General features: G+C 38.4%; 2 protein-coding genes across 2 annotated transcripts; both read right to left on the reverse strand.

The window, feature by feature from the left end:
* Window positions 1-69: 69 nt before the first annotated feature.
* On the reverse strand, window positions 70-5,952 carry prkag1 (protein kinase, AMP-activated, gamma 1 non-catalytic subunit). The gene is made up of 13 exons (XM_023267314.3): window positions 5,825-5,952; window positions 4,701-4,752; window positions 4,494-4,594; window positions 4,332-4,413; window positions 4,178-4,236; window positions 3,944-3,989; window positions 3,805-3,859; window positions 3,218-3,344; window positions 2,825-2,990; window positions 2,692-2,729; window positions 2,375-2,521; window positions 1,756-1,855; window positions 70-1,638 (listed from the first exon to the last, which is right to left on the reverse strand). The coding sequence occupies exons 1-13, from the start codon at window positions 5,831-5,833 to the stop codon at window positions 1,628-1,630; spliced, it is 993 nt and encodes a 330-aa protein (XP_023123082.1). The 5' UTR covers window positions 5,834-5,952; the 3' UTR covers window positions 70-1,627.
* Window positions 5,953-8,504: 2,552 nt separating this feature from the next.
* Window positions 8,505-14,421, reverse strand: rhebl1 (Ras homolog, mTORC1 binding like 1). Its single transcript, XM_023267333.3, has 8 exons — window positions 14,005-14,421; window positions 11,742-11,813; window positions 11,571-11,638; window positions 11,139-11,221; window positions 10,857-10,913; window positions 10,721-10,768; window positions 10,334-10,415; window positions 8,505-10,221 (listed from the first exon to the last, which is right to left on the reverse strand). Exons 1-8 carry the CDS (start codon window positions 14,054-14,056, stop codon window positions 10,129-10,131), a joined length of 555 nt encoding a protein of 184 aa, XP_023123101.1. The 5' UTR covers window positions 14,057-14,421; the 3' UTR covers window positions 8,505-10,128.
* Window positions 14,422-15,683: the final 1,262 nt, after the last annotated feature.

Below are 15,683 nucleotides of genomic sequence, written 5' to 3' on the forward strand. Positions count from 1 at the left end.
AACATCTCATAAGTAGATAAAGTCCCAGAATATGATGCTACACAGACATCATTAATAATTAACCCCATGTGAAGCACACTCCTGAACCTTTATTGCTCAACAGTTAAATTAAAATCTCAATGCAGATTAGTACAAAAACTGCATTTTCATGTTTCATGTTTACCAAAACAGTTAAGTCTAACATATTCTTCACATATCCTCTTTTGAAAATGAAAAGGAGACGCTGGTGATTTTTATCGTCCTCTAAACACAATAAACAAAAAAAACTGTGAATAAACCCAGAATATCTGATGTTCTGAAATCATCACTGACTGTGATGTGAATATACACACTGATTACATAAAATCATAAGAATACCAAAAATTGATAAATTGACCATTACTTGTAAAAACAAAGAGATTTTGCAGCACAGAGGCAACAAGTAAATCCCTTTAACACTAGTAATGCTAAAACTCAAAGTGTGGGTAACAAAAGAGGCAGAGAGAAATGTGTGTGAGTAAAATGTACAATCCATTACACATAGTTATACTTGACAACAACACACAAAATGGAAAAACATAAAATACATAAATACATAATGAATAACGGTCGTCTCTAACAGCAGAATGAATGGTTTTCTAGACGTCACTGATAAGGTTGCCACAGGAGCCTAAAGTAATGTTCCAGATTTGCTACTTTGCTGTCTGGCTAAACAACAAATCGAACTCTGAGCCCTTGAATTCTTAGCATGCTCCTAACTGCAAAAACTGTAGCTGAAACTTGCAATAATTCTGACTTACTAAATAGATTTAAACCAGACCGTCCCATTTTTTAAGCTCCAAGGTCTTCAAAGTATAGTGTTTGAATCAAAAATTAAGCTAGATAATTGTACACTCAATGCAAAGGTATTGAGTGGCTGTTTTATATGCATGTACTGCATGTGCAATATGTATACATAAATAAAGACACTTTAGTTATTAGTCAATATGTCTGCAAATTGGAAGAGTGCCGTGGCCGAAGTTAAAAGAGATAAACAGTTCGATTCTCTGCCTGCATTTAAATAATCAAGCTAACTGAATTAGAAATAACAAGATCATTTAAACTGGTTCAGGCTCAGGAAAATGTCTAACATATCAGAAAGATAACACACATTAAATGTTGATCTGCTGAAGGTACACAGTTTAAAATGACCCTCAGATAGGTTTGATGTGCTTGTAGACAATAGAAACGAAAGGCTGCCAACAAAACGCAGCCCAGGTAAATCAGTGTTCCTTTAGAAGCTAACTGATTCTTTTATAACTGGGAATACATTTCTAATCTGCCCCCTCTATGCAGATCATCACAGCAGCCACAGAGGTGGGAATGGTGCTGGGTTATTCTCTGTGGCTACGTCTTTGTTGGCTCTCTTGGAATTCGGCTCGATTTACAGGAGGTTCTGTGTGTCCTGCACTACTACAGTAATATATTGCAGTACTGCTAAAACTCGGTGTACTTTTTGCAGAAAGGGAGAAGTCTTCATGTGTGAATGTTAAAGGAGATGGATGACACTTCACTATAATATTATAGTTCCCCTCTCACATGCCTGCTCTGTTCGTTTTTGCTTCAGCCTCATCTTAATGTGTAGCCTTCCCGTGTCTGAGTGACTTCCTCAAGCTGTGCCTGTGGACAAAAAATAAACAAAAATCAAATAATCACCAAATTGATCAAATTACAAAAAAAACATAGAACAGATTAAAATTATTCTGTTTCCTGAAATATGAAGTTGCTGATACTTACCCTCTTCTCCATCAGTAAGCACTAGTGCCTGGAGGATATCTGAAAGGGAGACAATTCCCTTCACCACATCCTGCTCGTCTACCACCACCAGCCTGTGCACCTGGACGACACACAGGAACACAATCAATGTTACTCTCATCTCTGCAAAATATTATTTTTACTGCAGCCAAAGGAATGAGTATAAAAACTAGTCTAGTACATCGCAATGTGTGTACAAATAGCAGCTGCGACAGTTAATGACAAAGCAGCTAGGAGTTTTTTGAAATCAAATGACAGATGGGGGGATAGACGCCAGAATGGTGGCTGGCTCTTATGTCTTGGTGGCTTAGCAACAGAACACACTTGAATAGAGGTCAGTCTTTTACAACAGTGCTTCAGTGTAGTCATGAAACACTGGAGGGTGAAAGTATGTCCATGTTTTGCTATAGAACGATGATTTCACTACATCACATTTCTATCCACCACTAAATTAAAGATACAATGATCTGTTTTTAGCTCGTCTTAGCTGAGGAACTGAAAGCGTGGAGGAATAAACTACAAGCTATAGCATCTTACAGTCGGTGTAAAGCTGCCACAAGTGACAGACACTTGGTCACACATACTGACATCCACTTCTCACCTCAGCCTCCACTAGTCTGTTGATGATGGCCTCGAGGGTCTCATGCCTGTTGCAGGTCAGCACTCCTTCAAAGTACTGAGAGCGGTGCTGCAAGGCTTTGGTCACTGTCACATCCAGGTTGTTGTACGTCTTCTCTGCTGCCAGGTTCTGTACAAAGACAAGGCCTTGAGATATAACACTTCTACTTTGTATTGTTTTTAAGTTATCATGTTAACAAGAATGTATCTACAGAGTCACAGAGTACCAAACACCAGCAGGACACTATGACACTCTTGTACCACGGTGGCAAGACTGCAAAATTCCATTTATTAACTTACTATAACATCAAATTTTGAGTAGATGTCCACCACACGACCTGCAAGACAGAGATAACACATAGGAGCATAAAATTCAAGTCAAGCCTGGTCCTTACCGCAAAGACAAGGAAATCATTTCAACCAGTCTACATGCCTTTGTCATCCACAACAGGGAGCGCAGACACTCGCTGCTCAACGAAAATACCCAGCGCTGTGTATAGCGGTGTGTCTGCACGGACCACTGCTATGTTTTGGAATGTCCCGATGTTTAGTTCCTCTAAAGTTTGCCTCAAGAATGAGGGTTTGGGCATTTCTGATATCTGAAAACAGAAAAAAGAAAGAGTTCACACTTGATGAAAACTGTAGGAGAACTAGATGTTTGTTGAATAGCTTAAAAAATATGCTGTTTCCTTAACAGTAACTGCTCTGTATTACACATCTACAGTGTTACAATCAGAAGCGTACACACACAAAAAACGCAATGGCATAGGATTTTAAGTACTTAATGTACAGTAAGCAGTAAGGAGAGATTCCCAGGGGTACTTACAAATAGCTTCAGGAACTTGAGAATCCTCTTGTGTGTGAGAATATAGAGTGTGTTTCCTGTCAGGGGGTCGATAACAGGCAATCTGTGGATCTTGTTCTTCAGCAGAGATGATACCGCATCATACAAACTGTGACACAGAGACACAGAGAGGTTTATCAAGTTTTTATCAAGCGCCAAAAGACACAGCATGTGAGAGAAATAAAAATAGAATAAAATAAAATGGAAATATTATTATGCAATTTTGTCCGTTGATGCCGTCTTGGAAAGGAATACAAAAGTGTAGTGTAGTTCATATTCATTAAATTTTACAGTTAAAAACAAAACTCCAGTTCTCTTATAATCTAACATTAAATTTGATTAAACTGAAAAGCTTGCTGTATGCATAGCTAATTTTCAATTACTGTTTATATGTATTTAAAGCAATTTTGGCTAATAGAATTAAGTATGGAGGAACTTGTCACACACCTAAGATGGTCATGCAAATAAACATACAGAACTGCTTCAATGTCACTCACACGTTCAGAAAAGTGAAGTTTGACACTGAAAACAACAAAATATAGATGCTTGTAAGCGCTAGTTCTACTCACCTTGCATTGGGAGATATGCTAACCAAAGGCTTGAAAGAGTCTTGAAGGTACACCTCTGTTGGAAACAAGGACAAACAATTTAGTTTACCTTGAAGAGCACCAGAGTGAACGGCATTCTGTATTCATGAAACATTCTCACCTCTCCATGTTTCAATTTTGTGTTCTTCTAACTCATATATCTGAACCTGAAAGATTACAGTAACAGAGCGGGTTGAGGAACAAACATCAAAGTCAAATATGTTATTTATGCAAAGGGCAAGGTGATAAGGGGCACAGTCAGCTACATATTTTCAAAATCTTGTAACTAAATAATTTTGCATTTTAAGTTAGAGATTTACTTAATCCATCTATTGAAATACCATGACCTTCTTACCAACGGAGATTTGTAGTAACGATGAAGAATGTTAATGAAGTCTGTGATGGTTAGCATACCTGCAGAATAGAAACAGGGGCATCAAATCAGTCCATAATTTTATTTATTTATGCCCCGAGGGTAAAAAACAGAGCCAAATGAGAATTCATCTTACCAACAAAGCACTGCTTCTTACTGTCCCACAGAGGGGCTGCTCTTACCCCATTAGAAACAAGAGCAAAAAATGCCTTCTTCACCTAAAAGATTAATTAACATCATGAGTCTCTGTTAGATGAAGTTAAATATAATTAACTATAATTCTAGGCTTTTGTTTTACCTGAAGTGAAGTATCAAACACAACCAATTTGGAGCTGGTGGGCACAAGGTCATAACAGCGGTGGGACTTCATAAACCTGGTGTACACATTGTGCTCTGGGTCTGGAAAAATATGACAGAGAAACTTCTGAGGGCAATCCTTTGTTGCCATTTTTAAACATGCTCTTTTCTGTTTTGTAGTGTCATGGGATTAATACAAGTCCTTTACCTTCTACAACTGGGTCCTTTTTACCCTCAAGATCGTCAATGCTTACTGGAATCTGAAAGGAAAAGATAAAGGTCATTAAAAGTCAGTTTATTTGGGTGTTCTCCCAAGTACAATGATTAACATAAATGAGTAATTCCCAGCATGGCTAAAATATTGATCCCATAATGATTATGGGTGGGAACAATGACTGCAGCCTCAAGTGAAACTATGGGCAAGAAGTTTTAAATGTTTATTAGTCTTAAGCCCAGATATGGTTAGGTTACGTATAATGATGCATATATAACTGTCATATTTTGGATTAATAATAGTGTTTAGGTGAGGTTAAGTGATTAGTAGGGAAATGAATGCATTAGATTAACGTGCAAGGTAAAGTAAAAATGTAATGTAACTTAGGAAATACCGTTATTGATGCTGAAAATATCATCAAAAAAACACTAAAGTATACAAACAAAATGTCTGATTATCGAGTTGTCACATTAACTGGTCAAGTGCAGAATTATTACCCGAGACAGTACAAGTTGTTGTATTTTTCAAGACTTCACCTGTGGGATGCAGCTAACTGTGCAGAACACTGCTGTCAGCTAGCTGGTTAAACATCTAACTGTGTCAACGCTGTAACACAATAAGTAACAGCTGTTTTTCACAGTTCAATTGGTCCAGATGCGGTTACAATTTACCGACACTTGTTTGTCAAACTGACCAAACTGACCCTGTTTAAGTTCGGTGCAACGTGAATAGCGACACTTTGTATTAAACTACAACAGCGCCGTTAGCGCAGCGTATTTAGCTAGCGTCACAATCTGTTGACATTAACGAGTCAGCCGAGGTGACTTTACGTCAGTCACCCCGGGGGGAATTTATGTAGCATATTGTCTAAATGTAGTGCCAACTATACACCGGTACCTTGGCTGAAACCATAACTACATTTATTGGTAAAAATACTTGACTTCCTGACGGTATACTAACCTCACTAACTGGGGAGTTACCCCCAGAACTGCTCTAGAAAGAATTCGCTAGCTAGCTGCTACTGTTAGCATGCTAAAGAAAGTCACGTTAGTTAATTTAGTTACGAACTGGGGAATAGAAAGCTGTCAATATCTAAGAAACACAGTAAGACAACGTACACACTCCATATTCCATTAGTTGAGTCGCCTCCTCTTCTGTAGCCGGGCTTGTGTACAAATGGCAGGACCTCGTACAGGCACCAAGTCTTCCGCTATAACTTAAAATGAGCAACATGAATGGATACAAGGCGTTACCGTAATGCAGGTAGTGTTACCGTAATACATGTTGTGTTGCCGAAATACATTTGTATTGTACGGATGTATACAACCTCAGGATTTATGAGGATAATGTGTACATACACACTAATCATTAACCCAGTTTGTTACTATTGTGCTACATCAATCTGTGCCGTGTCAGTGAGCCATATTCAGTAATACCTGGCTTTTTGCTGCTTTCCATCATTCTTTGGTTCATATACATTTTCTTCACCTTCTCTACAGATTTGACTCCACACTCACATTAGAATATGCTCCAGTGATGTACAAACCGAGTCGTAAAATCAGATGACTTCTGTGATGATCATTGGCTAATCTCAACACAATCTGCAGATTTTCAGGCAAAAATATGTTCTGATTTTGATTAAATGTTTGTTTCCTTAGCACCATCTGTTTGTATTTTACATTTCATAACGCTGTTTTCTCCATTATACTGTATGTATTTAGGGTCCGAGCACCGAATGGTGCGAAGACCCTATTGGAATGCAAGAGATTATTATTATTATTATTATTATTATTAGTTTACCGCCAAATGAATTGCATTTTTGACGGCCTAAACATGCACCAATTCGCGTCAAAACTTGCACACACATCAGGACCGGTGAAAAATTTGATATTTTATGGGGCCTGTGCATGTGTGTCCCAAAATGGCTCCATAGCGCCCCCTACAAAATTTTAAAATGTGGTATTAGCCCAACTGGGAGGACATTTCATCTACAGCTACAAAATTTGGGGGGGGGGGCATATGCAGCACATCAGGAAACACAAAAAAGTCAATCACAGCCATGCTCTAACCCCAACAGGAAGTCCATCTAAGACACCTGAAATTTTGCCAGTCCATACAGCAGGCCTTACTGAGCAAAGGTTATTAAAATGTTCCTGGATAGTCAAAGGGTGTGGCTGTGGCGGCCTGTAGAAGTCTGATCCTTTGCCATGAAACAGGAAATGCTGCCTAATTCTCCTGAGCACGCTCCAATCTGAACGAAACTTTACATGTATAATCAGAGACCTGCCCTGATGACATCCATACACCAAAATCCATTCACAGTCGTAGCGCCACCTTGTGGTATCAGGAATTTGACTTTTTTTTTTTTTTTTACATTTTGATGTACTATTCTTAGCCCATTGGCCAGACTCACCTCAAATGTGGTGACCTAAGCCTGAACACGTTGATGATGAATCACAGTGAAAATGGTGACTTGTCATCAAAGGGCGCGTCTGTGGCGGCGCAACGAGTTTTGATGTTTCGCCATGAAAATTTAAGCGCTTATGTCTCAGCTGCACAAGACACTATCTGCCCCAAACTTCATGTGCTGAACATCACATCCAGTCTGAAGACATCCACACTCAAAAATTTTGATATAGTAATAGCGCCACCAACTGGCAACAGGACATTTAGGCATTACATTTGCCCATCGCATTGCCCTAAATTTGGTCATATCATTCTGAAAATTGGTCAGCTGGGTCTTCACACCATGACCATGCCAGTGTGAAGATTTTGACCTTTCATAAAACGCTGTTGCCGTGGCAACACAAAGTTGATATGACAAACAACGTGCCTTTGACAGCTTAAGAATCATCAAAACATCACCAAAATTTGCACACACATCACCACCAGCTAATGGAAGGACACTGTATGCATCTTGGCCCTGAATGTGCTATAGCACCCCCTACAAGCATTTTTAACAAACAGCCCCCGCAGTGTGTTCAACCTACATCCACCAAATTTGGCAGGCATATAGAGCACATCAGGACGCACAAAAAATCCTCTTGGAGCCATATCCTAAACCCAACAGGTAGTCCACTATCTTGGATTAATTGTGAGAATTTTGGTGATTTTTGTCATTTTCGAGACCGAACTCCTCATAGGGGGTAACTCCAGGAGACCTCAAATTTTACCAGTATGTACAACAGGTAATTGTGATCAAAAGTTATCAAAAAGTTCATTATAAGTCTGAGGGCGTGGCCATGGCAGCCTCCAGAATTTTGATGCTTCACCATGAACATCAACTGCTGTGTAACTATCCTCTGCATGCTCCAATCTGCCTGAAACTTTACATGTTTGATCAGAGTCTGATCCTGATCACATCCATAGGCCAGTATACTCTCAGTTGCAGCACCACTTGGTGGTTGGACAGGAAATGCTCGATAACTAGTCTGTACAAACTCCAATCTGCCTGAAACTTTATATGTGTGATCAGTCCGGCCCTGATGGATCCCATAGACCAATACACAGTCCCAGTGATAGCGCCACCTGGTGGATGGACAGGAAATGCTTCATTTCTAGCCCGTACATGCACCAATCTGCCTGAAACTTTACAAATGTGATCAGTGTCCGGCCCTCATCTCATCCATAGGACGACATACACTCTTGGTCGCTGCGCCACCTGGTGGACATGCTTGGATTCGCCGACCAGCAAGGATGCGAGGACCCATTCAACGCTGCTTATCATCCTTTCATTGATATTTTTTTAAAAAAGAAAGTGAAGCAACCTAAAGAATGCAGCCAAAATCAGCAGACACATCAAATGAGTAACAGATTTATTTATATACAAAACTGTTTACAGCAAGATTTCTGAATTAACATTGACCCACAAGGGAATATTGGTGTTCAGGTGCACAACACCTGCACCCATGGTGTCAAGTCAATAGAAGGAAAAAAACAACCCTAAGAGCACCTTGAGTCATGAAAGGAAGCAGATGAGGGAGTTTGAACAACTGTAAGGCACAAGACACAGCATCACCAGCTTCTATTCAACCATCATCAATCGTCCATCAATCAACTACTTACTCAGCAAAACACTTGATAAAAAGTTACAATTATCTACTACAGGTACAACATGAGGATTATGGGGGAAAATTCAAAGTCTGTCACATCTTTGTAAGGCTACAGGATCTATGAAGAACATGTCATTAGGGGTCTAACAGTGACCATGCAAGTTCACTGTAAGAATTAAACGGGCTACATGCCATTCTGGCTTTATTTCATCAAGCTTGCATGAACCATCAGATCACAACCATGAGTTCAAAAGTGACTACACTAACTCTGTGACCTTCAGCCACTTAAATAGTCTTCTGTAATGTTAAAATGTAATTTAAAAATTGAAACTCAACAATATTCATAATTATAATGCAAATATATGCATGTACTCTACTTAGGCGTATGGAAGGGAGCACAAACCTGCATCACTCAAGATATACCCAACAGTACCAAACCAATTCCTATTATTCTATTTATATTGTATAAAAAGGCCATACCTGGTAAATAATAAGGATCTATTCCAATCTACACTAAATTTGTCTGAGTGTTGCCCATAAGATAACATCTTTATTACAGTTAATAAGGAAAAATGAAATTGTAGAAACAATGGAGGTCGATCTGCTTAACAGAAGAGCTTAAAATGGAAGTTGTTAAATATACAATAACAGATTCCTCCATCATGAAGACACAGCTCCGCAGTTCATTGGTGAAAGGTACCTGAAGATGAGTTGATAGAAACATTACAGTGAGAACTGTGAAAGCACAGGTAGATTTTTTTTATATAAAATCTCATCACAGCGTGCTGAAGGAAATCCATCATTCGTGAGAAATAGTGACAGTTTTAACACATTTAAAGCAATGTGAACTGTGACTGCATCACTGTGAAAAAGACCTGCTGAAATGAAACAACAGTCCTTAGAAAAGTTATTAACCAACCCTCACTGTGCATTAACTCAACTACTCAAAGAGTTACAAGACATGAGTCAATGATGTCTCAAACATTAGAAAAAAATAATGCAATAAATTTGAACCAAAAAGTTTGGCAATCTTATTTTGTTGTCTGAGCATTTGGTTGAACTCAAAAATCAAGATTATGCCCAGCCAAGGATTACATTTCAATATTAAAGAAAGTGTTCACTGAAGGTGCTTCTTTGCTCAGAGCAGATATTTTTCCTGCTCTTAGAAACTTCTCCCTGTGGTGACAATTAGTGAGATAGTTTATCAACTGTCTGAGCAGTTGCTTTGCTATGTAATTCAATCTGGTATCACAATGGAGCAGAAAGGTTCCACTGCAGTGTCTTGGTGTCGGTGAGGTCACGATTGGCAAGCTGGTGAAGTTGTGCCTCTTGTCTTCAGTAAATAGCTTACTGATGTCCTGGATACACGTTTACATCACAGCACACTTCTTCTCCTCTGGGGGTGCATTTCCGTCAGCTCTCTCCATCTCCAAAATGATCCGCTTGAAAACCTCCACAGCAGTCTGCATTGCAAGAATATTGTCATCAGCGTGAGATTCTGTGCCAGAAACAATTTGTGGACTGCAACGATGAGTCGGTATCCATAATTAGTATTCCCAGAGATACCATGATTACCTCATTCTCCTTGGCCGAGGACTCTATGAATGCAGCACCCCAGGAATCAGCAAGTTTTTTTCCCTCCTCCGGCTTGATAACCCTGGGAAAAAACATAAAATGGATACCTGATGAAAAGAGAGCTGCTTTTATATGACATGCACACACTCACCCAGAGCACTGCTGTAAAGACACTGCTGACAATAAGGTAATGAGACCAACTCTGCTGGATTTGTTCTTCTTATAGGACACCAAGAAACATAACATTTTCCTTAAACTACTTTTATCTTAACTAAGGTGTAATGTTGAACAATGTTGAATTAAACAGTGTCAACATATATCAGTGTTAATTTTAAACTGCTAGTAAAAACACAAGATAAGTAGTGTACATTCTACGAACTTTATTACCTTTCCATGTGGAGATCTTTTTTGTTCCCTACGAGAACAATTGGAACCCTAAGAAGAGAATATCCAGGTTAAAAAGAAGCTTTGGGGAAAAACACACTCTGGAAACACTGAAATCTAAACAACAAACCAAACTTACTGAATTTTCCCAACCATGTCTAGCAGCTTGTCATGTAGGACCTGCACAACTTCAAAACTGAGAAGACAGACATCAAAGCAATTTAAGGTACTGATTTGAGAGTGGCCTGTAACTACTAACTGACTATAATACACAGTTATTTCCAAACAGCAATGAATGTACTGAAACACAGTGATGGCACCACTTTAAAGAAACATTAAGTGTTTTTAAAAAATCTAAAATACAGTGACTTTTAATTGTATGTGCCTTAATGATGCAGATGGGAACACAACATCCACTTACCTTTTCATGGAAGTCACTGAATAGACGAGGACATAGCCATGGATGTCCACTGAGTGGGACTGTGAGAAAATTGAGTATTCATCCTAAAAACAGAGAAGAAGTAGTTCAATGTCGATATCGTTACCAATTAACCCTTTGATGGGCAACATGGGTCAAAAGTGACCCAAATCCAGTGGAAAATGGTTATCTCCTAACCCACACTGCGCATCAAAGGTTTACAACATTATCAAAAAAAAAAAAAACTCAAAAAATATAAAACTGTTAGCTTCTACAAAATGGCATGTTTTTAGGTACAGAACAGAAATCTGAGTTCATGTCATAATGTCTGCAATGAAAAATGTTAAAAATTAGGATTGAACACACAAAAGTGTTGATGAAATGCAAGAGGAAGTCAAAGCTTGTATTCATTATGGTAGTAGATTAACTACTCACTTGTCCAGCTGTATCAACTAGCTGAAGATTGAAGTCTTGGCCATTCACGCTGACCATTTTGTTAAAGGCTGGGGGGAAGGATGAATTAGTTGTACAATTTTACAGTCAGTCAAATCCAGTATGATTTTCTTTGCTGCAATGTCTTAGAAACAACTGAATGGTGACACTTACTGTTTTCGATGGTGGGATCATAGGAGTCAACAAACTGTCCTTCCACAAACTGTATTGTAAGAGATGACTTTCCTGTGCGAAGAAAAGAAACATAACATGGTTGTTTACTGTAAAGCATCATTTAAATCATCTCATTTATAGTGTGGTGCCTTATGAATGATTTCAAAACTTAATGTGAAAACTTCCAAAACATTCTAACACATTACATTATCAGTAGCAAGTATTACGCAAAATCTTGGGACCTAACCAGGAATGTGAGCAGTATTGCCACAGTAAATGTGTTTTCATAGTTCATCACAAATTTATTTTTTATTTTGACAGCTGTTACAAAAGATGGTGCCTCTGTGGTATTTAGATAAGGTCACATATTTTGATAGCGGTCATTTTTGTGTGCTAAAATCTGTCTGATTCTGTGATGCAACAGCAAAGGACACATACTGACAGTCGAGGTCTATGAACTTTATTCTATCACAGAAAAAAATCTACATTTATGCATATCTGTGGGGTAGGACTGCAAACTATGCCACTTCAGTACAGACATCTTGCTGTTTGCAAACACAGCAGACACATGATCAACATTTCGTGTTAACATTTTTTTGTTGCTTGACAGAACAAAAAAATTTACAGATCTTATATTTCATGACAAACCTGCCAGAAAAGTCTGTCTCATAGAACACAATTTACAATTTTTTAAAAACATAATTCATTTGTTGACATGCTTGTGCACAGCAAATTGAGTCACAAACACTGAAAAGGAAGATCTGGTTGCAAAGAGATATGCCATGTCAGTTGTATGGAAATAATTTTGGTGACAGAAAGGATGACACTGACAAGCAGGTCATCCTTTGGTACTTCGTCGTTGCCAGCTAACTACTGAAGGCAATATAACTAATTTGTCTAGTTTAATTGGCACCAAAAAGCTCTGCATGGCAAGCAAAAACTCATATCTTTAATTATTAATTTATCTATTGATCGATTAGTTGACAACCTTTAGATTCATCGTAAACTATTCCGATTATCAATTAATCAATTTAGGATTTTTTTTTTTTTTTTAAAGTCAATCTAATTAGAGCTTTTTAACTTTAAATATTTTCTGGTATCTTTACTCCTCTATGACAGTAAATTGAACATATCGTTATGTAGTGGACAAAACTAAACAAAAGAGGATGTCCTCGTGGTCTTTGGGAAATACTAATTCACATTTTCTAACATTTTATAGACCAAACAACTAATCAATTAATTGAGATTATAATCGACACAATAATCAGCAATGTAAATATGTATATTTAAAGTAAACTTTCAATGTAGATCACTCCCCTACAAAATGTCCCCAATCATACCAGAATGACTAACTATTATATATAACACAAATGTTCAAGTCATCTGGTGAAAATTGCTATATTTTTTCATATCACAAGATCTATTGCAGAAAAAACTACATTTTGCAAGGTTATTTTATTCCAATGTGGTGCAGCCCTAATGTTTTTGTTGTTGTTATTTTTTTTACTTATCGCTATCAAAATTCGCGACTTTCTCGAAATCCTGTGCCGTTTAAATTATCTATCTGTGAGAATAAACTGTTGCAGTGTCAAACAAAGCAGTCCAGGTGCAGAATCTCAAAAATTTTACATATTTTTACATAATTTATGACATCTGGAAAAGGGGTGAAACTCTCCTCAAAAGTTATAAAGAAGAATATATCTTAAAAGAACAGGAGTTCACTGTGTCTTGCTAAAAGACAGTGTGCTTGCTTAAACGGAAAACACAATGATAATCCCAGGAGGGCCACAAAGTTTGATGAGTTACTAAAAAAACAGGAGCAACACCGGTCACACAAGAAGATTTTAGAATATAAACAACCACTAGTGGCTTCATTAGGGATCAAACACGGCCGTAGGTTGATTTCTTTACATTTTTGGACATTATACGTGTTGGGATTAATATGCTAGACGTAAAGTCCCGAGCCACAAATCACTTGGCTCTCTAGCAGCAGACCACAGGCTGAGCTAACTTTATTTTCACCCTCATGGCACCTTGGCACCATATGGCTACAACTGTACAGCAGAATAAGGTTGAATCCGGTGTGGTTTAGCGGCAAACTGCGCAGCAAACAAACGTAACACAACGAAACATGAACAAAGGTGAGCTAGCGTTGCTGTTGTCGCTCCGGAGGAAAACAAAGCCAGGACCATAGCCTGTTAGCCTGTTAGCCTGCTAGCTCACCAACATTAGCCGTCCACGAGCTTACGGACGCTGTACTCACCTACGGACCGGTAACCTATAACGGCGATCTTTCGGGACTTTGGTTGAGGCATCGCGGTGAAAACGGTGTAGAGTGTGTTCGGATGAAGGAGTACGCCACCTACTTTTACTATATACACAAACTTTTATCGCCACATTCGTCTCGCGTCACGTGACAACAACAAACTTTTCGGAGTCGCCGCCGCTCGAGCTCTCCGCTGGGCCTCGAGCTGGAAACTCAAGAGTTTCACTACAGCAAACGCAGCCTGGGCTGATCTCGGAAATCTGCCTGTTTCTGCGTCTGGTGTAGTCGTCGATGTTGGTGGATGATCTGAAACGAAGACAAAGGCGTTTCAGCCAAAGTCGTAAACGAAAGAACCAGCTTGATCAACGCGGTCACGATCCGCAAGTCAAACTGACGGAAACTGTCATTGTGTAAGCACACCGTCGTAAAACCAGCCAGTGCGTCAGAACTGACACGGACGAGCATTCAGGCCGATCCGTACAGTAGAGGTCACTCTTTGAGCGCCCAGCATGTTCCTGACCAGCGTCCCTTTCAGACTTTTCCAGACTGACTTTCAGGCCACAATCACCGGGGAAAATCTGAAGTCCTACAAAGCAACAAGTGTGCTTTTCCACGGTTTCAGTCTGTACACACACAGAACACAGCTTTTCACAAAAGCAAAGACATGCTCAATCACAACCTCATCTGAATGGATTTCTGCTCAAGACAGTGGTTATACAAGTATTCTGATTCTTAGCTAAGTAAAAGTAGCCGATGCATTAATGTAATATAAGCAAACTCCATCAAAACTATAAGATGAATATCACGATTTGGTGGAACTCCAACAATTCACAGACAGCTGAAATATAACAAGGCATAATGTTCAGAATATTTTGAAACTGCATTTTTAAGCTCATTATCTGTTTTTTTATGACTCAAAAGTAACATCTGTCAAATAAAGTGGAGTGAAATGTACATCGTTAAACTTTTAAATGTTCCAATGCATTATTCTTTTTTATGCATTGTCAGATTTTAAAAAATAACTTACACTCAGGACCTAAGAGGACACAAAACATAGCCATAAAAATATTATGTATTATTCATTTTTTCCACTTTCACTGAGGAGGTAACACCAGTACTGATCATAACTACCATTTTTTAAAAATTTTTTTATCCCTTTAAATGCCAGTTTATTTACAGTGCTTTACATTTACTGCACTGCAGCTGGCCCTAATGTTGTACCCTATGGCTTGGTATGGAACTTATTTTTTTAAGGGTATCAATCAAAATAACCCAGCATACACAGAACTGTCATATGTTTTACTTAATTAACGTTTAATAACATTTCTGACTCAACTCATACTTTTCCAAATGTTTGTAAAGTTCTTGTATGATTTACTTTTAAAAAAACAAAAACAAAACAGTATCTCAGAAAACAATTAGTTTACAGCCTGATACATAGCACATAGGGCTAAAAACAACCGTGAACTGCTCCTTCTAATTAATCGGTGGTGATTCGTATCCATTAAATATTGTACTAGACTTATTCTTTTTGAAGACGAAAGAGACAGCATGGTTTACAAAAACAGTTATTCCTCCGTATGATTCCTCCGTTAAATCCAGATCTTTCATATAGTTTGTACGAGTGGTATTTGTTAGGACAAAAATTGAAATCTTTGGCTTATTTATGACAAAAC

This window comes from Amphiprion ocellaris, chromosome 5 (assembly GCF_022539595.1).
Source record: "Amphiprion ocellaris isolate individual 3 ecotype Okinawa chromosome 5, ASM2253959v1, whole genome shotgun sequence".
In the NCBI taxonomy this organism is placed as follows: Eukaryota; Metazoa; Chordata; class Actinopteri; family Pomacentridae; genus Amphiprion; species Amphiprion ocellaris.